This window comes from Crocuta crocuta, unplaced genomic scaffold (assembly GCF_008692635.1).
Source record: "Crocuta crocuta isolate KB4526 unplaced genomic scaffold, BGI_CrCroc_1.0 scaffold141, whole genome shotgun sequence".
Lineage (NCBI taxonomy): Eukaryota > Metazoa > Chordata > Mammalia > Carnivora > Hyaenidae > Crocuta > Crocuta crocuta.
Window position 1 is genome coordinate 5,716,973 of NW_027527951.1, and position 25,565 is coordinate 5,742,537.

At 42.4% G+C, this 25,565-nt stretch overlaps 1 protein-coding gene across 2 annotated transcripts in view; it reads left to right on the forward strand.

The window, feature by feature from the left end:
- The window catches only part of NCOA2 (nuclear receptor coactivator 2), a 103,332-nt gene that overhangs the window by 35,754 nt on the left and 42,013 nt on the right, over positions 1-25,565 (forward strand). For both annotated transcript variants that reach the window (XM_077752452.1, XM_077752453.1), the window contains exons 3-9: positions 8,087-8,190; positions 11,986-12,163; positions 15,029-15,217; positions 18,087-18,188; positions 18,692-18,835; positions 21,978-22,125; positions 23,802-25,071. In XM_077752452.1, coding sequence (XP_077608578.1) covers positions 8,087-8,190; positions 11,986-12,163; positions 15,029-15,217; positions 18,087-18,188; positions 18,692-18,835; positions 21,978-22,125; positions 23,802-25,071 — 2,135 coding nt within the window. The remainder of the gene's footprint in view (positions 1-8,086; positions 8,191-11,985; positions 12,164-15,028; positions 15,218-18,086; positions 18,189-18,691; positions 18,836-21,977; positions 22,126-23,801; positions 25,072-25,565) is intronic.

Consider the following 25,565-nt stretch of genomic DNA (forward strand, 5'->3'; position numbering starts at 1 on the left):
TTTGTGGACCTTGCTTGCGTTAACATATGTATGGAAAGAAAGAAAACATTTGTGTAGTTTGGTCTTTTGAGAATGCCACCTTTGAGTATTCTGATGTAGTGCTGAATTAGAACTTCACCTCACTTCTCATTTCTTTCACACCCATTGATTTTTCTTTTCCTGCCTTCATCTAGCCTCAGTCTCACCGTTCAGCCTCTGAACAAATCATGATTCCTCCATTTCCTTATTCGGATAACTCCTAAAACTTTAGCTAGCAGAGCCTGGTGAATTAGAATGAACTCTGAATAAGCACTTGCCGTATTTTATTGTGCCTTCATCTCACAGAGCTCCACGGCAGTAGACAATTCAGGTGGAGACATACCACGACCACACTGGGGATGAATGAACGCTTGCATAGTAACTTAGTGACGTGTACTTGTTGCCTTCCAGCTAATGAACTTGCAGTATTTCTGAAGTCGTGTTCCCACGGATATACACAGGCTTCTTTCACTGTGCGGCTCCCTGTGTGTCTGATTTTGTTTCACCTTCTGTGACCTGTCAGTTTAAGGTCCCACAGCACGGGCGTATTTAGATTATGTAAAAGAGAGGTTTTCGACAAATTGTTATGTACTCACATGGCTTACTACAAAAGACTATCCAGAGCCTGTTTTACCTACCAGTGCATTCCGTAGTGCTAGGTAATGTGTGAAGGGGGGAACTAAATGGAATTCCACACTGGTGATAGCAGATTCAATGATAGTGTTCTTACGGGCAAAAGGATTTTCTAGCCAGTTAATACCTAGAGTCTATTCTGGTTACTATCTTCTCTCTTGATATGTGCAGTACGTTACGTTACTTTTAAAAGTAGGGCCTTTACATGTCAAACTTGGGGCATGATTGCCGGTTCTTTTTAAGTAGTCATGCCTTACCTTTGATGAAAACAAAAACCAAATATGTTGCTTTCTCCAAAACAGAGTGTGGAGGCTGAGGGTTGGGGGTTTGCCCGGTGGAGATAGCCTTGAGATTGGTTGATTCCGCTGTTTCTTCATGCTGAAGGGAGGCCGTGGTATGTTAACAAGAAGCTCAGCGTGGAAAGAGGGAGGCAACTTGGGGCTTTGGTTCCTCCCACTACTAAAGAAAGTGCAGCTGCGCGGTTTTAATATGCACGGCAGGAGATTTCACCAGCTTGATGATATATAGTGCATTAATGTTGAAAAGATAAACACATTTGGAGAGCACAGGAAGGGCCTTGTGTTTTTATGTTAGCAGAATGCTTCCTAATGAATAAGAATGTGCTGCTGGCTTCACAGAGCCATATGGCAGCTTTTCTAATTTTAGTTGGTGCAGATGCATAATTCTCTGGTTTTACCTTCTAGAACCTTAGAGATACTACATAACTTTTCCTGTAATAGTTAATCTGTGGTGCTCAGCCAGAAATCGCCTGTTGTGTGGTCTCTGTGACTTCGCCCCTCGTGCGTCTCTCTGCCGCTAGGTTTGATGACCACTTCACCTGAAGTCAGCCAGCTCCTAAATGCAAGAAAAGACGAAAATTATGGATCTATTCCCTCTAGAGTCTTAAAAATTTGTGATTAGACTTGTGTTTGACGTCAATCTACTGAAAAATTGATAGTTTCTGGGTGAGTGATTTTACTCATTTGGAAGCAGTGGAATTAATTATAAAACCTGCATTAAGTATCAGGTTCTGTTTTAGTCAAAGATTCTAATACTTGAAGTAGCACCGCTTCAGTAAAAGCAACTATCCTTATATTTGACCAAACATAAAAATAACTTTTAAACTCCTCCTGGGCTTCACATGTCAGGGGCATCCAAACATAGGCAGTGCTAAAACTTTTCTGTATATGTGTAAAGACCCTGTGGATTATCTTTCAACTGACGTATTTTAACAGAATGAATCATTGGTATTTGTTTGAATTCTGCCTTTTTAAAGATGGACTAATTTCCACAACTTTTCCACAGTCTCTGCAGATGATATTAGAAAGATAAAGAAGAGTAAGTTCTTCTCATTTTCTTTCATAATGGCTGCATCACCCTGTTCCCCTCATGGGCAGATGTTAAGCAGCATTTAGGGTTCTAGGTCATCAGTGCTGAAGTTACAGCAGTTATGTGGCTGTCCCTTGAGCCATGACCACCATCCCTGAGAGGAGATAGGACTCTGTTCTGGTAATGGTTTGTGGAAGGAACCTTTGAATGTATGTGTATGTATGTTCTCAATTCAGTTGCCTAATAAACAAATGGACCAGACTCCTCTAACATTGTAAGATTGGGTAAGTTAAGAAAAATCAATAAGGGATGTTTTAAAAGAACATATAAAGATCTTTAAAAAAAAAAAAAAAGATACCTCCCCATAATTTGAAAATAGCTAACTGTAGTTTTTTTTTAAGATAAATACATTTTTTTGCGAAGATCACAGCGTCTGATTTGTTGCTCTTCTCACCAGAAACTTAAATTTTACTTTCAAATTTATGCCTGGTAGATGCCAGTGATAAGGGGCAATTTAATCCAGCTGCTTCAAAAAATACCTGTATTTTAAAAATCATTTGTGTGTCTAGAGATCAAATGCTTCCCTGTTCACTTTTCCTTTTGTTCTAAGAGAAAACATGAACAATAATTACTTGTAAAGACAAGCATATGGAATATAATAGTAATGATTTCCCCCCAGTTTGTGGTATGACCCATCTTACCACAGTCCCTGAAGAGATGGGGTTTTGTTCTTTGCTTTGAAACTGGAAATCTAATTAATTGGTATTGGATTTCTGGAGTGCAGGCCAATGGAGGAAGGAGCCGGACAAGATTGCGCTCAGAGCAGCCGCCCAGGAGGGAAGGGACACTCGGGGGAGGATGACAGAGGCATCCTTGGACAGCCTCTAATCAGGGTTTTGCATTTGTAAAACTGTGTTATTAAAGAGATCATAGCTGTTTTATGATATTTTGATCTTTTGGGAGAGTGAGGAAGAAAGGGATGGAATTATTTTCATTGTTACTCTCTTAGGTCATATTTTTTTTTATCTAAAAAGAATACCTTTAATGGTTAAAGTACCACAAGAAAAAATAGAACTCAAAGCATGAAGGAGAAATCTTTTCATAGGCTCTGAAAACTAAATTTTATCAGCTCTTTTTCCAATTTAAGAATTCCATCTATAATGGATTTCATAAGGTTTTGACCATATGAAACTCTCGAAACATCTTTCTACTCTTGCGTTTACGGAAGGATATTTTTGTAACGGAATATATTTTTATGGTTAATGGATGCAAAATATAGAAAAGTAAATATAATTTGTGATCACTGAGAAAACTGCCTAATTTAAAAATATTAAGTAGTGTATTTTAGTATAGTAATGCTGTACTTACAGAAGTATAAATATATCTAAGTATTTTGGCTTATTTATATCTGGCACATAAAAATAGCATACTCATTACTGAACGGCTCCATCAAGATACCAGTATATGTCCGGTTATCATAATAATGTATCTCTCACTGGAGCTTTTCTTCCTCCTATTTAATTTCAAGGCTCAGCTGAACATTGAACAGAGGTAGTAATTACTTCATGAAAAGTACTCAGAAACATAAATTCGTGGCCATTTTAATTTAGATTTCAGTTGCATTAGTAAAGCCCTACTTCTGGGTGTTTTCTCTCATTTCATGGTATTGATTTTATTCTCTTTAATACTGAGAAATGATCAAAGCACAAACTCTGTACAGAACTGAATACTAGATGACAAGTTAGTTGGAAATGCACACATACAAACATATGGCGGGGACAGGAGTGAAAAGCCCTAACTTCTTGACCCTTCGTCTCATATATCTACTCTACAAAGAGTGAAAATTTCCCATTCTCTTAGCTACATGAAGAGTATTGTGTAAGTATTGCAACATTTTGAAAGTTCTTTTGCAAATAATCGATACTCTCATTTATAGTTTTCTTTCAAAGCACATGTACCACTAATACAATTTCCGGTTGATCTTGTGAAAATTGTGCTCTTTTCATTTTTAGTCAGGGATCCCTCGAGTTCCAGCTTAGGTAGACTTTTGGCCGGTGTTCATTAGCATTGGTCTCCAGAGGCCTGGTGGGGGCTTCCTCAGGGCCACATGCCACGTGCCCGCCACACTGGCTTCCGTGTCAGCCTCTCTCCTGCCATCCACTTGCTTTCTCCTGCTGGCTCCAACTCAGTTACTACTGAGTTGTGAAATATTTTCAGCTGTGTCCAACGATTTTTATCTCTTCTTTGAACTTTAACTTAGTTCCTTGCAATTATCCCTAAATTGCCCTCATTTAGTTCAGTTGTAATTGTTTTGCCCTCCCAGCTAGATTTCATCTCTCAGCTGACAAGGATTATTCATTCCACTTGCACCCCAGGCAGAGCGAGACACTGAGACACAGAGATGGAGAGGCTGCTGAACAGATCCCATTGTTACTGGTGGTTTCCTCGCGGTGGCCACTCGCTCTCTGTGACTTCCTGTGAGCTTGTTTTCTCCTTTGAAAGACTGAGCACTTGGATATTAGAAAGAGAAAAAAATGACATACCTTACTATTACAAGTGATTTTTCAGGCGGGTGATCATTTTTATCCAGGCTTCTGGTAGAGCCCAAACACAAGCTTTTGTCAGATCTAAATTATCTCCTACTTTAAATTTTAGGCCCTTGTCCTACGTTTCATTTGATCTGTAGATCTCTAGAATAAAATGCTTTGCAGATATGATCCTCATTCTACATATTTTCTGATAAAAGTTCAAAATGCAGTGTGTGAGCATGTTGCCAGAATATTCAGGATACCCTTAGCGTGAAAGTGTTTAGGGACTTGCCTGATTAAGCTTTCTTGAAGTGTTCTTTAAATTCTACAGAATATTAATGGGTGAATTTAGGAAAACTTGGGTCTTCAGAATATGATCAGACCCTCGAAATGTCAATATCTCACAAGGTAGATTGATGGTCTTTAAAAGCTTAGAAATGGATTGTCACAGACACTCTTATTTTCTATTTATTTTGCCCTACAAACAGCATTATTATAGACCTCCAGAAAACAATAGCTTCTTACTTTCATGCCATTGGAATCTCATACGACAAGCAGCCTGCTGTTCTGGTGGTCAGCAGTAGGCGCGGACTTGCCCTTGGGATTCGTAGCTTGTGCTTTATGTCCCACTTTCCCCCAGCATTAATCTGAATTAATCAATTCATTCTTTAAAAAGGATAAAACCTCCAGTTTTAACAATGGAAGGATAAGAGAAATGGGGACCTGAGACCATATTAGATGCCTTACAACTTACTGAGTAAGGCAACGTAAGAGGATTTGTTTTATTTCCTCAGGAAACCCTTTCTCTCATATGTCTGACCCTGCCTACCTGTTCATTCCTCCCCCTGCACCCCGGAGGGCCCTTCAGCCTAAAGGGGAAAATCTACTCCTTTTTCCACTCCCAGTTGCCTCCTGCGTTTCTGGGAATAAGTGCCCCTGGTGGATCTAGTCTTGTTAGCCACCAAATATCTAGTGAAAACATGCCCTGGAATAGGGACAGCGCCCAATAAGGGTGCAGACAGAGCGCCCCCTTCATGAAACCTGCCTTCTCATGGGGTTGCGTGCTGTTTATTTCCCAGACTGTGATTCTCCCTGAAGGAAGTGGGGAGGGCAAGACACCTTCCTAGGAAGACGTATCAGAACATCATGCCAAGAAAACCTTTTCTGTCTGTAAATTCTGATCGGTCCTCTCCGGGGAGGTTGCCTTCTCCTGTCCACCATTCCGGTTTGAGAATCATGGCTGCTCCTGGAAGAGGTTACTGAGGGGGCGTGAGGCTCCTGTAAACAGTGAGGAGAGAGAGCAAAGGCTTCGAATCACTCTCTCTGCAGGATGATGGCACGTTACTTTCATGTGCCACAACACCAAAGACAAAAAATGAATTAGAGTGCACTGGGACCACATAAATATATAATATCCATTTTATGAGTTCTAAAATTTAGTATTAATGAAACTCAGGGTCCTTAGGCCCGAAGCCTGCTGGGACCTCCACAGTACCGGCTGCTAAATTAGATGAAGCAGCAGGTGATGGGGTCAGTCCTATTCTTGGACTGGTGGGCAGGAAAATGAGTGGAAACTGTGGAGAAATCTGTAGGCTTACAGAGTGAACTAACAAAGAAAAAAATTATATACCCCAGTATGCATTTCCTGGGGGTATGTTTGGCATTGAAAAAGAATCTAGGAAAATGGGGATGGTGGGGGAGTGTCCTATTCAGTGATTGTCTGGAGAGCTTGAGGTATGTCCTGTCCCAGTTGAGGCTGAGGCATTGGGGGCTGAGACCAAGCCTACAGATAGAGCAAGGGGTAAGGTCCCTAACAGTCAAGAGCTAGGGATGGCAGCAAGGAAAAAACCAAAACGAAGACTGACAGATCCTCACAATATTGACCAAGAAAGGCTACCAGATAAAATCTAGGATCTAAGATCTATTAAGGTCTAAGGAGGTGAACCAGGAGTATAGTAATTGAAAAAGCAGATACAGTTTGCATATGATAAGCTCTGCAGAGAAGTCACTACATTTGGAATTCAGTAAGGAAGATCTAATACACATAGATATGCTAGTAGTAAGTTACATTTGTAAACTGCTTTATAGTTTTTAATTTTTTTCATGTTTATTTTTGAGACAGAGAGCACAGTAGGGGAGGAACAGAGAGAGGGAGACACAGAATCTGAAGTAGGCTCCAGGCTCTGAGCTGTCAGCACAGAGCCTGATGCAGGACTCAGACTCCTGAGCCTTGAGATCATGGCCTGACCCAAAGTTGGACACTTAACTGACTGATCCACCCAGGTACCCCACTGCTTTATAGTTTTTAGAGTGTGTTTTACATGTCATCTGATTTACTCCTGGCACAGCCCATGATGCATGGAAGGCATGTACTAAGGCCTTAAAAGTTGGGAGTTGAACTGACACTTGAACCACACGGGTCATCTTCCCTTCTCCCCTGATAGATAATACATGCGGAAGCACTCCATCATGGGAGTGGCAAGATTTGGAGGACTCCAATTCCCAATTATTTTCTAGGTTCTCAGGCACAAATTAAGCTTTCCAGATTTTTAGAAAACTGTGTAAAAACGTTTTTGTTTAAAAAAAAAAAAAAAGCCACAGCAGCAGCCATAAAACTTATCAAGGTCATGAAAGCAGGTTGATTTTGAGTACTAAATTGATTTACAGTTTTATTTGCATTTAATTACAATGATAACATGCAGTGTAAACAAGGATATAATTTATTCAGGTGCAAATAATTGGCACATTGTTTTGTGTTGTTTCCTAGCAAGTTGATGATATGTATCTGTTATGCTTTAAACTTTTTTTTGGCATTCTTGAAATAACTAGTTTGCATATGTATTGATGACTGTGAATCTATTTCTTCTCTGAGAATTATCCATGAGGGGCGTTTCCGCTGCCTCGCACATTGTGCACATTGTCACCCGGGAGCGTAGATTGTGCCTCCTGTCCTAAAAGGGCACCCGCTGAACTCTGGCAACTCAAGAGGCTGCCTCTTCTCTCTGCCTTAAATCGTGAAGCACCTTCAACAAGACAGGGACTGCAGCTTTCAGGCCACTGTGACTGTGAACATGACGGGAGGTAGAGCAGTAGGAGAGCCCACAGGGCACCTGGTACAGCCTGTCACTGGGGGGCAGCAGGAGCAGGTTAGGACTCCTGTCATTCCTTCAAACACCTGCAGCTGTATCTCCGATTATGCCCCTGAATTCTGAATAAGAGGCCCTCCCTTATCCTAGTTTGCGGAGTCCCCTGAGTAGAGACTAATTGTGCCACAGTACTTGCAGTTTGTAATCTAGAAAAAAAGGCTTGTCGGGGACTAGCGTGAGACCACTGAACTCCTGTTACCCGCTGCCCGCAGGGAGCTCCAAGCCGCAGGCTCTGGAGGTGAAAAGGTAGCGTCCTGCTTCCTGTTGCCAGCAGTGTCTCCCGTTCAGCGGCAGCGGGGATGTGCTCTAACTCTTTTATAGCCACGTCTGATTCCACTAGAGATTTAAAACATCATTACAATAAAAATGTTTCCGGGTCATTCTGTCCTTGAAAAATCACTGCCGTTGAACTCATGCTTCTGTTTGTTGCAGAGAAAGCAGCAGCTGCCAACATAGATGAAGTTCAGAAGTCAGATGTGTCGTCTACGGGGCAGGGCGTCATCGACAAGGACGCGCTGGGGCCCATGATGCTTGAGGTAGCCCCGTCGTTCTCGCCCTGCGCTCCGCGCTCTTGTGATCTTCACATTACTGCGTTTCCTTTCCAGGCGAATGTGATTTAAGGACAGCCTCTACGTAATTTTCACTCTTAAGGTTGGAGTACCGCTGGCCTCTTGAGCTTGCTAATTATCTAGCTCCTGATGTCGGCATATATACATTTGAGGGTAATAATAGAGAATCAAATGAACTAGATTCGCATATAAGTTGGCCGACTTTGACTGCCAGTTGAGCGTTCATTTTGGAAAACGACGTCCACAAGTCCTATTAATTCTGTGATAGAATCTTCGTTGGAAATGTCCCCCCAGTTTTTAGATGTTACATATGCCATGTACGCGGGTTAAAATTTGAGGACCGAATAGAGGTTTGTGCTTTTTCCTTAGGCTGCTTCAAACTAGTTTCTCTGCTAAAGATGAGAACTGAAGCCACAGGCAGAACTACTAAGGGAAGCGTCACAAACGCAGTGGTTGGTCTTAACTCCCTGTTTCTGATAAACTTTCGAAAGTTTTATGACCAAAATACCGTCCAGAATTTGTAGAGTCTGGCTCTCCTATTTTATTAACTAGTACAGAATTAAACACCGAGTGCTTTGCTGTATCTGTTCCAAAATTAAAATTCAAGATGTGGGCTCTGGTAAGATGAGGGGAAAAAATGTCGGCAAATATTATAACAAGAAGCAGCAGAGCCCTGCAACATAAATTATGTCAGTTCTCAGGATAATTTACTCCACTGACGACAGGACGAGACTGAACAGGGGCTTGGCACCGTTGCCGCTGCGGGAGCAGGGACGTGCAGCCGCAGCCGTACATATATGAGGAATTAGGAGTTTTAAAGCAAAGATAACCAGTAATTGCCCCCCTATATTTTAGCTGGTGCATATGATCGTTTTTATTTTTAGAAAATCTAATTCTGTGAAAATTGATCATACAGTTGGAAGGGGGTGGGGGCATACAGAGAAAGTCTAAAGACCGCCTGACCCGGTCTTTGTATTTAGAAATGACAGGGTTCCTGGAGCTGGACCTCCTAGCCAGAAGACTGTAAGTGACCTCAGGTGGCCCCTTGCTTCGTTCTCTTGAATCACTGGCTTGATGGTATCCAACTGCAATTTTCAGGGAAAAAGCATGAATACACTTAACCTGATTTTCCAGAGTCAACAAGGAAGGCCAGAGAGTGCTACTTCCTGCTTGGTTCTTAGAAGCAGATAAGACAACTCAAACAGGGTGGATTATTTAGAATTAGATGAAAGCAGATATGTTCCTGTGACAATTTTTTGAATTATAAACAAAACTGATTTGAAAATTATGATAATCTAAATTATTAGCTTTTTATTGGATTACTAAGAAATTCCCATATATCTGTATTTATTCCTAATACGGGGGAAGATTGAAGTAAGGTAGAAATTCCGGGGAAGATTTTTGAGGCTCCAGAAAAGAAATGTTTGGAGTAACCCCAAGGCTATGATGCAAGCCCTCGGAGAGCTTATAAAATCAAACCAACATTTTTGCTGTTTTAAGCAGTCTTCAGAGAATTCATTGTACTCCCTTGAGCATTTGTGCAGCAGGACCTTGGTGCTGAATATGTTAGAGAGCTAATGCCTGAACCCGGTGACTTAAGGTTTGAATTTAAGTCTTTATCCCTTGTTTACATGGAATAATTTGAACAGGGAAAACTTGTTCTTGTTGAGCGGTTCCTCGGCATAGATGCACACTCATGCTTACATCATAGCATAGTGGCTGCTAGGCAACAAAACCAAATGTCAGCTTTTTTCATCAGAGCATATCATAGTGTGCTTTTAAAAAACACAGTCTCATAAGATGAAACACTTTCATCTTTCAGTCATACTATGCTGCAAATCAGTCTTTTTGTCAGGGTACAGAACATGTGGGAAGCTATTTGCACTTTCAAAAGTGAGCTATAGGTAATACAATTATGAAAACCCCTATGAATGTGTATCTAAAGCACTTAGTTTAAAGGGATACGTGGTGCATAACTAATCAGCTGACTTGCTTCCTTTCACCCTACCAGATGTACACCTGCGCACACATACTCACTGACACAAGGCTTTTAGAGGTTGATGCCAGCTATTACGGGAGGCCCTTTCCTCACAGTCTTTCTTTGCTCTGCATATTGTTTAAACAATCGGTAAAAACCTGACAGAATATTTAAGAAAAACTTGAAACCGAATGGCGTTATATTTAAAAAAAGAAAAAGAAAGAGCTTTTCACTGGTGCCTTATGGTCATTTCTAATTTGAGAGAGCACTTAGTTTTGTGATGAAAATAGAATTAAAGATGGAATATATTCCCAAAAAGCTCACAAAATAGGAACCTGTTAAATAATAAGGGAAAAGCAAACTGGGATAAAAGTAAACACTTCATGCCCCGCCCATACACATTGTTGTATCAATATGTGCACGTAACATTCATGTTAAAGACAGTAGTAAACACATAGCATGCGGAACCTGAGTGTCATAACTAGGTAGACCATGTGGCCCTGTTTTGAGGTATGCCTGATCAGTATCAAGCCTTTTCTAGTTCTGATCACTCACCTAATCCATAAAACAGGACTCTGACAAGCAAGGATCAAAAAACAGAAAGAGAAAACTAAGAGAAACTCCCTGAACTCTCAGCTTTTGCACCACCAAGGTGAACATGGTAGGGAAAGACTGGGGTAAATATCAAAATAAAGCACTCTGCCGCACAGCGATCACAGGCATGAGCTGTAGAGTCAGGTCCACGTGGATTCAGATTTTCCAGCTCTGCCACTGACAAGTTGCAAGGGCTTACACAAGCCACTTAACCTCTTTGAATCTCGGTTTCTTCCTCTCTAAATTGGAGAAGACATTCCTTCCAGAGTTGCAAATATTAAGATGACAAGATGTGTTTAAAGCACAGTGAACATGCTCAGTAATTATTCTTATAATGATTATTTCCTGAAATGGTCCTAAAGCCTTTCTGTCCTTTCCTCATCTGGATTGGCATGACAAGGCGTGAGGCCAGGCACACATTATGGGAAAGCGCTAATGTTATCTGGGTGACTAGGGACCTGCATCTAGATGACCTGGAGAACAAGCAGTAAAGAAGGGCACAGTCAGTTCACTCTCCGGTTCTCACTGTCAGAATCCAAAACGTCAAGTCCCCTTCCAGTCTTCGGGCAGTGCTGGCCACGTCTCCGAGGCCTGCGCTCCCCGTTGCCATATCAGAGAGACTCTTCCCAGACCCCTTCCCCAGACAATAAAGGACTGGTATTTGAGATCATCTGCAGTTCTTTCCATTTAAACTCTGGCAGCTTAAAAGGTAATAAAATTTGGGGAGTTGTTTAATTTTTTTTTCACTTAAACAGAGGGAAAATTATCAATGACCCCTTCCTCTCGTTGTATTACATGAGAAACTGTACAACGTAATCACTTTGTTTTGGGTTGGTAACATAAATGTTGTTGTTGGCCATGTGGAGCCCAATATAATTTTGAAAATACAGATAAATGCCTGTACTTACTCGGCAGTAATTATCTTCTGATAAAATAACAGAGTTAATGTTTGTCATTTAGTGTGCGGTAAGAAGCCCTGATCTAGGCCCTCTCCCGCTTACTAAGGTGGAATAATTTCGCCAAGAGAATATGTGCTAATTGTCCCTAAAAACTAGGAGAGGGACCAGAGAGAAAATCTCTTCTATCCACACGTGAATGATACATTTCCCTTAAAGCATCAGCCCTTCTTAACAACTGCATATGACTTTCTGTTGTATCATTTCTAACACAGTCTGTGCCTTTTCCCTTAGGCCCTCGATGGGTTCTTCTTTGTAGTGAACCTGGAAGGCAACGTTGTATTTGTTTCAGAGAACGTGACGCAGTACCTAAGGTATAACCAAGAAGAGCTGATGAACAAAAGCGTATACAGCATCCTGCACGTTGGGGACCACACTGAATTTGTCAAAAACCTGCTGCCAAAGTCTATAGGTAAACAATGATCTGCTCGGTCCCACCTCCTACACACGCAGTCTTGGTTGGAGGGGGAGAAGTAGAACTGGATGTGTCGGTTTGGGTAAGAGTGACTGGGTAGTTGTTTAGAGATGCCGAGATTAAGTATTTAAACTTAAAAGTCCTGAAGAAAAGGGCATCTACAGATAGTGATCTTGAAAGAACGGTTGTTCTGATACTATGTTTTAAAGTACATCAAAAGAATCCAGATGGAAAGTACTCCTGTACTTAACTATTTTTGTGGGGTTTGTTTTGTTGTTTTTTAAGAGGGCGCCACATGCCAGCCAACTCTGTTTTGTGCCTTTTCTCCATGACTAAGAAGTAGGAGGTCATGAGAAGTTTGAGATTTGACTTCAAAAACACAAAGTTCTGAATCCTTATGAAGGGAGTACGTGTGTGGTGCATACATTACTCTAACAATAAAATATGGAGGAGCAAGTGGTATATAGAGGTTCAAAGGCTATCAGCCTGGAAGCCCTAAATGGTCCCATTCACTTCCAAGATGTCCCCTCAGACGTTTCCTCCTTACCCCGTGTCACATCCCTGACTCCGTCCCATCTTGAAGATGCTGTCGGGGAGCATCCGTGATGGTTGAGGGCCACATGGGAACTTGGGTGGTCACGGCGTGGCCCACCTTAGCCGCCGCCCCGGGGCATTGCCGTTCCCACTGCCTGAGTGGTTCTTTTTTTAATATTCTCACTTAGACTGATGCTGCGAAGAACATCTTCACAGATAAAAGGAAGTGCATATTTCAGTACAGAATGAGGTCAGGTCCTGAGTTAGCAAGTATTTCTGTTCTTTTTTTTTCCCCCCAACTTGTTTAGATTAGCTGGTCTTATTGTTAACCACAGTAAATAGAAGAAGGCCCTTTTAAATTCCATTATGGCTCGGTTTTCCTTGGTTATGATAACCCTTTGTTCAAAGTGACTGCAACAGTAATACAAAACATGAATATTCGTGTGAGATTCTTTCATTATATTCTTTAGTAAATGAACAAGAAAATAGGATTTCTTATTTCCAGTCGCTAATACTTTCAAGTCTCTTCAGTAATTTTATGGCTTCCTCAAAGGACCTATGCTTATTAATTCAGTATTATTAATCCTCTTGTCTAAAGAGCTCTTTTCCTTCACATTGTACTTTTTTTATATTTTAAAATTGCTTATTAACCTGAGGTAGCAAGAACTCTTTTTTCTTTCCTTGATTTCTCTGTGTAAGTCTCCATTTTGTACGTGAGACTATGGAAATGCTGCCGGAGACACAGACCCCCCACCTGTCTGCCCAGGCGCAGAAAGCTAGCTGTGCTTCCTCCTGTAATTCTAGAACAGCTTCTTGCAGTTAACTTGAAATTGCCTTTTTTCTTTCTAGAATGTGTTCTTTTTTTATTTCTTTACAGCCCAGCGGCCATGGGCTTAGCCTTGCATTCGCCAGAACACCTAGCTGTCCTTTTAAGTGTGCGCCCGCTAGCGAGTTTTGAGTGTATGTTTGCTGACCTTCCCACTGGCCCTTTTCCTGATTCCTCCCCCCCGCCCCCCCCCCCACTTTCATTGCCCTACCAGCCTTCATATTTTTTAGATTAAAGCATAAGGAAGAATGAAGAAAAGATGCCGGCTCTTCCAGTAGTTGAGCATCTTTCTCATCAGCTTTCTCCTCTGTAGAATGAGAAAGTGGATCTGGTGAACCATAAACATTCTAATTATCAAAATCAGTCATTCTTTTGTTTCTCTAATGCATTTCCCCAAAAGTAGTCTTTCTCTGTCATTACTTCTCTCTTGAATTAATACACACATTTCTGAGTATTGACACTAAAGCAGAAGACCTGTGAAGTACTCTTTCATTTGATAATAAATGACATTAGCATTGCATCTGCAAGGACTTTTCAGTCTAATTGAGGAAATGTACATGAAACCAAAAAAAAAAAAAAAGCTACAATAGAGTAATTCAGCAATGGTCAAGTTACAGAATATACACTAAAACTTCTGTAAATTCAGGGCTCCTGGGTGGCTCCATCAGTTGAGCGTCCAGCTCTTGGTTTCGGCTCAGGTCATGATCTCACGGTTTGTGGGTTCAAGCCCCTGTCAGGCTCTGCTCTGACAGTGTGGAGCCTGCTTGGGATTCTCTCTCTCTCCCTCTCTTTCTCTGCCCTCCTCCGCTGCTACTTGCTTTTTCTCTCTTTCAAAATAAATAAACTTAAAAAACAATTTTTTCTGTAAAATTCTATAAAAGAAAGATCTGTAAGAGGAAGCAGTCTGGGGATCTTGGCCTTAGAGTGGGGTACATTTGGGTGGGAGAATTAGAGGCAGCTGGACACTTTAGAGAAGGTCACAGGAGCAAAGGTGTCCCGTGCAGGATGGAGTAGGGCGGACGGTGGGGGGGCTCAGGCTGGCCGCTGTGGGAGGTGTGCTCAAATGGATAAGGTGTGGCTGGGGAGTGAGGTCCAGTGTATCAGTTTGCATGGGCTTCCTATTCCTGACCTTTTAAAAGAACTTTTATCCATGTAAGGTCCAAATCCTTTTAAAGAGCTTAATGCATACTACAGTTGGTGCCAGTCACAGATTTTTGAGCAGGGGGTAACATATCTAACACTGAAATACAAGTAGGTCGAACTAAATTCCCAAGACACCAAAGCAAGGGAAACACAAAAAGTTCTATATGCTAGTGATAAATAACCAAGTCTGCTCTTGGAAGGAAGGAGTCAGGGTGAAGGCTAAGAAGCGTAAAGGTTATTTTGAAAATCCCAAGAATATTCCCAAGTTGTTAAAACATTAGCATCATTCTGACAGTTTGGCGGCGGTGAGTCTGATGTTAGCTCCTTGGTAATTCTCGGCCTGCTCTTGCCTCGCTCAGTGAACGGCGGACCCTGGTCTGGCGAGCCTCCTAGGCGGAACAGCCATACCTTTAATTGCCGGATGCTGGTAAAACCTTTGCCTGATTCAGAAGAGGAAGGTCATGATAACCAGGAAGCACATCAGAAATATGAAACTATGCAGTGCTTTGCCGTCTCTCAACCAAAGTCCATCAAAGAAGAAGGAGAAGGTAGGGCAAAATCTGAGGATACTTCATGTGTATCTGTGTATTTATTCCTGTGCTCCTCTTTTCACTCTTCGTTATCTAGAATTAGTCGCCACACAAAGAAAGATTTAGACATGGTTTCTTTATTCTTTTTCATCTACTTAATTTTTGTGGCAAATTCAATTTTTAAGCCTGTGAAACAGCACTATCCAATAGAATGTTCTGCAGTGATGGCAGTGTGATATGTCATTACCTAATAGCTGCATGTGGCGGTTGAGCATTTGATATTTCAATAATCCAAATGGGGAACCGACTTTTCTACTTTATCAAGTCTACATTTACATAGGCACATGTGACTAGCCGCTGCCTCACTTAGAGAAGCTCTGTCTGTGGTTAAACCTCCCAGCGATCCTAAGTTCTTCTGAATGTCTCCTGCAGAGTATGAGCCCCAGCCTTAGGAAAATGCATCCATGCAAACAACATTGTTCATATACTTTCCAGGCGTAATGGATTCCATCTAGTTTACCCATGGATGCAGGGTCCAGAATATGGTGTAATAGAACAATACTTGAGAGAGGCTAGAGATGGGAGTGGGCGGTGGAGAGGATTTCAAGCTCTTAAGCCCATCCCCCTAAAGAGATGCTGATTAGCGTCCAACCCCATGCCCTCCGCAAGCCACTCCATGCTGCCATGTTGCTCTCTACCATGAGGCAGTGCCAAGGAATGCAGACTGCGTGCATAGCAGGAGAGGAAGCACAGAGGAGCACTGGCGAATGGAAACCTTGTAGGCTTTGTGATCAGACAGGCCAGTTCAGCCACTTACCAACTCTGTGACTTTGGGCAAGTTGTTTGACCTCTCTGGCCACCAGTTTACTCTCTCAGCAAGTGCAGTCAACAGTCTCAGTAGCGGAATGTAGTGAGGATTAAACGAATATGCCTGAATCATGAGTGGCATTAAATACCACAGAATGTCTTCGACTTACGGTGGTTTGACTTTTTTTTTCCCCCCCTTTACAATGGTGCGAGAGCGATACACATTCAGTAGAACCCATACTTTGAAGGTTTGAATTTGGCTCTTTTCCCAGGCTAGCGATAGGGAACCCTTTCTCAGGATGCTGGCAGCGACAGCACACCACGGCCCCCAGTCAGCCCCGCGGTCACCAGGGTTAAGAGCCAGTACGCCCACACCCGTTCTGTACCCATGCATCCACTCTGCTGCTCACTTGCAGGATAGTGTTTAATAGATTTCATGAGATGGTCAACGCTATATTAAAACATGGGCTTTGCGTTGGATGATTTTGCCCGACCATAGACTCGCGTATTTGAGCACATATAAGGTAGACTACCCTAAGTTATGGTGCTTGGTAGTTTAGATGTTTTAAGCGCCTCTTTAATTTACAGTATTTTCATCATAAAATGGGTTTGTCAGGACATAACTCCATTGTAAGTTGAGGAAGATCTTTAGTTATTTCTTTTTTAAAAATATGGAAGTAATTTGTAATTGAAATTTTATTGAAAAGTGATGGAGCTCTCATAGATGACATAATTTTTCAAAATTAAGTTTTTCCTTAAGTATGCAATGTTGAGGGAATTTTTTTTTTCTTTTCATGCAACAAAGTGCTGCTGATTCACCCACCTAGGATACTGTTCTAAAGGGTTATGTATAAAGGTGTAACTGACCGAATTTGTGATTTTGTGCTGTATATTTAAACACTTTTGTACATTTAAAGTCTGGTTCTAGATAATTAACACATTATGGCCTAAGAGTAGGGCTTCTGAGCCATGCTGTGCTCAGATTAGAATCATAGCTTCACTGGTTTTGTATGGTGTTGGGCAAACCTTACGCTTTGGTTTCTCCTCTGTTAAATGGAGATGAGACCACTACCTGCCTCATAGAATTCTCACAAGGACTGAATGATGTGATGGCCTCTAAAGCAGCTACCAAGACGTCTAGCCCAGAGTAGGTGCTCAAAGATCAAAAATGTAGCTTTTCTTATGTTGAGAATGAGAATTACATTTATATCTGTGATACCCGCCATTAGTAGATAGATTTAGAGAAATTGTTTCCCAGATTTAAAGATGAATAATCATAGATCAATGACATAAGATATGAAGACTATTATTTTAACCTTTTATCCAGCATTTTCGAAATTGAAAGAGCTACACAATGTGCTCTGGGTGTTACAAAGATAAATAAAACATCTCCCTGTTCTCTAGAAGTGGACACAGATGCATAAAACCATCGAAATGGGTGAGGAATAAAGGCCTTGCATCGGCTGCGTGAGGAACCAGCTGAGGCCAAGATTCCAGCCTGTGATGCGGCCACCCTGGCACATGCCACACTTTCTAGGATTTGCTCGCATTCACATCTTGACTCCATTTATGTTCTTTGTTATGAATCGCTTGCTGGGTAGAAGGTCTGTCTAGCTTTCCTGTGTCTTGGTGAACCCAAACTCAAGGAGCGAACCCTGGACAGAGCAGAGTATCAGATTTTAGTTTTCACCACTTGTGTACCTTATGTTGAATTAAGCTGTTTGTGTCCATCAGCCATTCAGTAAGAAAGGATCACATGCTCTTCCATCCATCGCCGGGGAGGTCGTTTCAGGGTGGGAATGCTGGCGTGCTGGGTGTACTGTTGCATCGCGGGTCATGTGGCTTCAGTAGTTTAGCCAGACCTCCCCCAGCGCACCCTACACGGCACCCCTACCCTGTCCCCCAGCCGCTTCCCATTCAGATGAGGAGAGCACAAAGCCAGTGAGCGGCAGGGGCACACAGCGTTTAGGCATTCCCTCCTTCGTTGATTTACAAGGTCGTGGTGTCATCAAGACATTTGAGTTTGTTCGAGTCACTGAAAAAAGCCCAAGATAATAACCATAAATGTGTCTCATTGAAGATTTGCAGTCCTGCTTGATTTGTGTGGCAAGAAGAGTTCCCATGAAGGAAAGACCAGGCCTTCCATCATCAGAGAGTTTTACTACTCGCCAAGATCTCCAAGGTAAGTGTTCTTTCCAGTGAAGACCAGGGACTCTGGGTGGCTCAGTTGGTTAAACATCAGACTCGTGATTTCGGCCCAGGTCAAAATCTCAAGGTTTGTGAGTTCGAGCACCGCATCAGGCTCTCAGCACAGAGCCTGCTTGGGATTCTGTGTCTCCCTCCCTCTCTGCCTCACCACTGCTCACACCATCTCTCTCTAAATAAATAGACAAACTTAAAAAAAAAAAAAAAAAAAGACCAAAGAAATCATTTTAGAATCTACGTATTTGTAACACAAAGAATGTACATTTAGAAGGAGAAGCTGGGAGTAGTGACTGCCGCCGGGGCAGAGGCGTTGAGGAGCCGGAGGAGGGGGAAGGGGGACACTTATTTTCACTGTCTACCCGCTGGGCCATGTCCTTGTGCTACCTGTTCTAAGTAAATAAGTTTTTGTCTTTTAAAGTGTAATCATTTCCATAAACAGTAGCTCAGTATGTAGGTACAGTGCTTGCTGTTATTTACTAGGCAAGATCACGTCGCTGGACACCAGCACCATGCGCGCGGCCATGAAGCCGGGCTGGGAGGACCTGGTGAGAAGGTGCATTCAGAAGTTCCATGCACAGCACGAAGGGGAGTCTGTGTCCTACGCTAAGAGACACCATCACGAAGGTGAGCGTCTCTCTCCGCATGGTATTTTTCTTGACGTTGATTTTGCTGTATTACTACTTCCTGTGGAAGCTTTCTCTGAAAACAGTAGTTCTGAAGTTCACCTTAGGAAACTTGAGCCTGTTGACTTTTTGCGTTCATACGTACTGTGCATCGTCTGGCCCAGAAAATGCTGCCATCTAAAGGAAAATTTAATAGAATCTGTGGGGCAGAAAAATGAGATAACTAGAAGATAATTTCATAAAAACAGAAGAAAAGGAAGGGAAAGAGGTCATGTTCGCTGATCCTGAGGCTTCTGTCTATATAAGACTACATAATAAGATACCATTTGAGATCAAAAGAAAATATCTGACTCATAAGGAGAATTTGGAAGTAAGAATGAAATGAAATGTGCAAGAGCCGCTGAATTCGTGATAGAGGTATCCCCAGCCCTCCTTCCACATGATGACCACAGAAGACTGCCCAGTGTTTCTAGAAGGCTCCAGAAAATGAGGTGACCTGTCTGAGGTCACAGGGCAGCTAGTCTAGACCGTTAATTAACAGGACAGCTAGAACTAAACCCAAGACTTCAAAGTCCTATGTCAGTGATAATAGCAGCCCTCACCGAGCACCTGCTCTTCGTGTGACAGTGTCCTTCTCTTGGTCTCCTGTTGATGCTCTGCACACCTGGGGGGGCGTTAGGCACTCAGGCTGTCAATGGGAAGGCAGAAGCACATGAGGTGACCGGCTTGTGAGCATCCAGTTACTAATTGTCAGCACTGGGGTGTAATCTGAGGTGCCTCCTGGCACTCGCTCTGCCATGCTCCTCCCAGAGTTCTTTGCACAGAATCCTATTTCCTCAAGTGCATTCTGGTTTTTTGTCATACTGGTGAGAACAAGCAAAACATGCCGTTTCCTTCGCTACTCTCTCTTAAGAACTACGTGGGGTGGAGGGAGAGAGACCTCTTCTTCCCCTAGTCTCTTGATCGCCTCTCATGGATACTTATGTCCTCGCACAGTGCACCCAGTTAGCAGGCCTGGACTCCCCAGGGACCGCCAGGGAGCGTCCACCGTGCCTCTGAGGGCCGAGGGGCAGTGCAGGGTGCCTGCAGTGCGGTTTGGCAGATGGCTGCATTTTGGAAGAAAGAAAATCCTCCTCATTGAAAACAGAGTTTTAGTTTGTCATCTTCCACTTAATGTACATCTGTTACCTTAGCATCTTACCAGTAGTGTTTGTATAAACTCTGTTTTAAGATTGCTTATAAAAAAGTACAAATCGTAAATGACCTCTCTCCCCAGTCCCTTATTTTTCTGCTCACCTTACTCATCTTTCCCATCTCCATTATCCTCCTTAGCAATAAGCACATAATCCAGAACCTGTGTCTTTCAGCATTTTTCTTAAAGTTGGAAAGAATAAGAGGAAGTAAAGATTCTACATTGGGCAGAAATCAGTATTTAACCTACTATTTCACTAGATCTGGTTTAAAATTTTTAAAAACTAGAAACAACAAAGAATAAGAAATCACTATGAGCAAACATGTTCAGTGTCCCTGAGCCCTGAGTAGCAGTACCCTACACTGAATTCTGTGGCTTCCCGAGTCCTTACAAAAGGGTTTACACAAATGTCCCGGGCACCGTGGTGGGTTTAAACAAGCGGAACCCACTGAAAGGAAACTCCAAAATGTATGAAATAGGTAAGCTCAAAGGTAATCAATCCCATTGAGTAAAAATCTCCTAAAACGTTGTGTGGAAATGGAAGAGCTTCCTAAGCAAATCCAGGTGCATGCTTAAACATATCTACTTTAGTACAGATGTTTGATATATTTCCAGATGGAAATAGAAAACCTTAAGGGATCACAGCCAGGTCAAATAAAATTCTGAAATTATAAGCCATTTGAAATATGAATCCCATTATAAAGATTGTATTCATTCTGCCTTTTCGGAACATACTCACTGCAAAAGCAAGATCCCCATAAGTACAGGAGCTCATTTCCAACACCGCCACTTCAGGTGGCTTCATGCGGCAGTTGATGGCAGAGAGTAGTAACCTACGTACTGCGTGTCACTGAAACCGCGGAGCGGGTTCGTTAGGGAAACTGCTCAAAGTGAGATTCTGCCAAGAAAAATCAGAATCCACATTGTGTGTCCGTGACTCTCTCGCTCCCTCACTCCGCTCACTCGCTCGTGGCAGTTTTGTGGAGTCGTGAGAGGCTGGTTCCGGTGTGCTTGGGGCTGGCTGTCCAGCCTACAGAGTCTGTGAAGAAGAGAATGCGAGGAGACACGACAGTCTTCTTATAATGTTTTAAGAGGGTAACCAAATTATATGGCTACTTTTTTTTTCTGAGTCGAAATGTTCTTTTTTAATATGTGGTATTTGACAGTTTAAAATACAGTTTTAAAAGATGAATCAAATTTAATTGTAAGCGAAATTATTTTAACCTAGTTGATTTATACATTTTCTTCTGTTGTCTCGGAAATGGAAACAGATTCTTTATCCAGAATTAAGCCATAAACCAATTCCACTTTTGTTGTTTTAGTTTTCCATTTACCCTTTTCTTCCTCTGAAAAGATTTTTCTGGTTGTTTATCTTTTACTTCCGGTTGTCCCATCCCCAGCAGTAATATTCCTTACACCCTGAGAAACAGACTCGGGGAATATTGTGAGATGGTGAACAGTATGTCACTTCAGGATGGATCTTCAGAGGATATGTTTAATGTCATAAATTTTACTATAATATTTTTATTAGTTTAAAAGGAAATTAAAGGTAGCTTTTACACTTTAAAGATATCCTGTCTGTGCATTGTATTGTTTTATAATCTTTTAAACAAATAATTGTGAAGCTTGCTTTGGGCTAATAAATGGTTTACACTCTTTTTCGCCATGGTCCTGAAGATTTTGAAAAGAACACAGCTGGAGGGTGTAATAAGCCTTATTAAAACAAAATACAGACACAATATATTGAATTTATTAGTGTTTTGAGTACAAAAAATGTGCTTTTAAAATGCTGTAATGTTTTAATATCATAAATTATTACTTACAACTTTTTAACATGCTGGTCGGAAAATCTTAAACTTAGCAAAGTGTATTACTGTTATTATATCGTACCGTGCCCCTACTCTGATTTTTCTTTTCTAAACATGCATTCTGTTTCCTTACCTGCCTACAGTGCTGAGACAAGGATTGGCATTCAGTCAAATCTATCGTTTTTCCTTGTCCGATGGCACTCTCGTTGCTGCACAAACGAAGAGCAAACTCATCCGTTCTCAGACTACTAATGAACCTCAGCTTGTAATATCGTTACACATGCTTCACAGGTAATCCTAGTTATAAGCAATCACCGTTTTCCCTTCCTGAGTCCAGACAAGTGTTAAGGGAGCAACCGACCCCCCTAGAGCTTTCCAGCCTTGTTAGACATTGCTGTTAATCAGCCCCAGGCATGTGAAACATAAAATTAAGTTGCTATTAACTGGTGACCAAAAGACAGCTTATGATGCCAGCGAAGTAGAGCTACACCTCTGAGTTTTTGTCTGAATACTAGTGAATTTTACAAGCCAACCGCAAGAATGCAGGCTAGCACCACCTCTGCTCCGGCACGGCTGCCGGGTGCATCGGAGGAGGGCGATCGATCCGTTCCCAGCGGTGACCCATGCGGTGGGGAGTATTGAAGCATGATTGCTGGTCCTGTGTTTAAATCTAAAACTTTCAAGTATACTTAGAGGGAATAGTTTAGATTTTTATTCTCAGGAGCTTCTTGACCTTAGCCTTTAAATTGAAAGGTAATGAACATTTCCATAAAAAAACGAAGGTACATAAAATTGAATGTTGATTTTAAAATAAATTTGTCATAAACTGTATTGTAGAGCACAAATTTAGGAAAATGATTACATCTCAAGTTCTATAAATACTTATGGATGTGCTGTATAAAACTTTATGAGCTACTATCAGAAGATATATAAAGTTGCTGTGGTTAGAGAGTCCCCTTTTATTACATTTCTTGATTATGTACTTTCTTATTTAGGGATAAAAAAAATAGGCAGCCCTGTTTGCCAACTGTTAATAAATCTGACCTCAAACTGAAACAATTTGAAAGTGATTACAGATGTGCCAAATTTCACCCGCCTAAGTGAAAGCTGATGTTTGACAATTTGTGAAACCTGTTTTGTTTGGATTTGTGAACACATGTGGTAACTCACAAGTGACTGCCAAGGCTGTAAATTAAAGCTCGTAGGGCTTGGAAAATCATCTAGCTCAGAAAACTTGCTTTTAGTCACTAGTAAGGGAGTGGATGGGAGCCGTCTAGGTGTTTGGAAAGTAAGATCACAGACCAAGGTCACCCGAAGTTCTGTCCCATGTTGTCTGTTGAGGGCTCTCGCTTTGACCTTCAGAGGGATCTGTTAGACCAGGTGATTAATTCTAAATACTCTGGGAAGCTTTATTGGCTCTAGAGCTTGTAGAGTTAGGGATGAGTCCCCAGCCCCACCCTCCCCCCACACTCCCCAAGTTTGCTGTTCGTCTTGAGCCAAGCGGCGTACCTCAGAGTTCTCTGGGCTTCCAGGTATGACTACTGTTAGGAGTTATAATCTGGCAAGTTACTGAAGACAGCTCTATTTGCTTGGGTCATTCCTTTAAGACAGCATAAGTTCTCCATTATTCGTGGTTATACACCATTTAATGAGAAAGATAATAATATGTAAGTGGAACCCCTCTAATGTCTTGTCTAGTAATTACAATTTTGATACAGTAGTAGTCAAATTTGAAGACAGCCCCTCTGTAAAACCGCAGACATCTTAATGTGTTGACTGAAAAACATCCCTCTTGGTCCAGAAACTACACGTGTTCAGTCTTGTCCGTAATTGCATATTGTTTCATCAAAGTATTATTTATCCTTTAAATGTAGTCTGTTCTTTTAAAGAAAAGATGCCATCTCTTTTTTTAAAATTAATAACTTGCTAAGTATTTTTTCTTGTATATTTCTTTCCTCATTACACAGAGAGCAGAATGTGTGTGTCATGAATCCGGATCTGACTGGACAAGCGATGGGGAAGCCATTGAATCCAATTAGCTCTAGCAGCCCTGCCCATCAGGCCATGTGCAGTGGGAACCCAGGTCAGGACATGACCCTCAGTAGCAATATAAATTTTCCCATCAATGGCCCGAAGGAACAGATGGGCATGCCCATGGGCAGGTTCGGTGGTTCTGGGGGAATGAACCATGTGTCAAGCATGCAAGCAACCACTCCTCAGGGTAGTAACTATGCACTCAAAATGAACAGCCCCTCACAGAGCAGCCCTGGCATGAATCCGGGACAGCCCAGCTCCATGCTTTCACCACGGCATCGCATGAGCCCCGGAGTGGCTGGAAGCCCTCGAATCCCACCCAGTCAGTTTTCCCCTGCAGGAAGCTTGCATTCCCCTGTGGGAGTTTGCAGCAGCACAGGAAATAGCCATAGCTACACCAACAGTTCCCTCAACGCACTTCAGGCCCTCAGCGAGGGGCACGGGGTCTCCCTGGGGTCATCGTTGGCTTCACCAGACCTAAAAATGGGCAATTTGCAAAACTCCCCCGTTAATATGAATCCTCCCCCACTCAGCAAGATGGGAAGCTTAGACTCCAAAGACTGTTTTGGACTTTACGGGGAGCCATCTGAAGGTACAACTGGTCAAGCCGAGAGCAGCTGCCATCCCGGAGAGCAGAAGGAAGCCAACGATTCCAACATGCCCCAGGCTGTGAGCAGCGACAGGTCTGATGGACAGAACAGACTGCATGACAGCAAAGGACAGACCAAACTCCTACAGCTGTTGACCACCAAATCTGACCAGATGGAGCCTTCGCCCTTATCCAGCTCTTTGTCGGACACAAACAAGGACTCCGCAGGCAGCTTGCCTGGTTCTGGGTCGACACATGGAACCTCGCTCAAGGAGAAGCATAAGATTTTGCACAGACTCTTGCAGGACAGCAGTTCCCCTGTGGACTTGGCCAAGTTAACAGCAGAAGCCACAGGCAAAGAGCTGAGCCAGGAGGCCGGCAGCACGGCTCCCGGCTCAGAAGTGACTATTAAACAAGAGCCCGCGAGCCCCAAGAAGAAAGAGAATGCACTACTTCGCTACTTGCTAGATAAAGATGATACTAAAGATATCGGTCTACCAGAAATAACCCCCAAACTTGAGCGACTGGACAGTAAGACGGACCCTGCCAGTAACACAAAATTAATAGCTATGAAAACTGAGAAGGAGGAGATGAGCTTTGAGCCTAGTGACCAGGTGAGTTCTGTAACGTGCTCGCTCAGGTACACTAATCCGTGGCCATTGCGGCTTCCCGTAGGGCCGTTTGGAGGCCTCGGCTGACTGGATAAAACTAAGCCTTCTCCTTTGTTGTTCTTAACTTTGAAACAGACTTAATTCTCACTTAAGCTGCCTCTTCCAAATACTCTGGTCTAGCAAAGAGTGACATTGTTGTAGAGCAGGGGTAGGCTGACTTCTTTTCTTTTTTTCTTTTCTTTTCTTTCCCCTTTCCTTTCTCCTTTCCTTCCCCCCTCCTCCTTCCCTTCCTCCTTCCTTTCCTCTTTCCCTTCCTCTTTCTCTTCCCCCTTCCTTTCCCCTTCCCTTCCCTTTCTTTTCCTTTACATAAAGGGTCAAGTGGTAAATATTTTAGGCTTTACAGACCACACTGTCTCGGCGACAACTCAGTCCTGTCACTGGTGCAAAGACAGCCACAGACCCACACACTGTGTAGACAAATGAGTGCACGGTGTTCC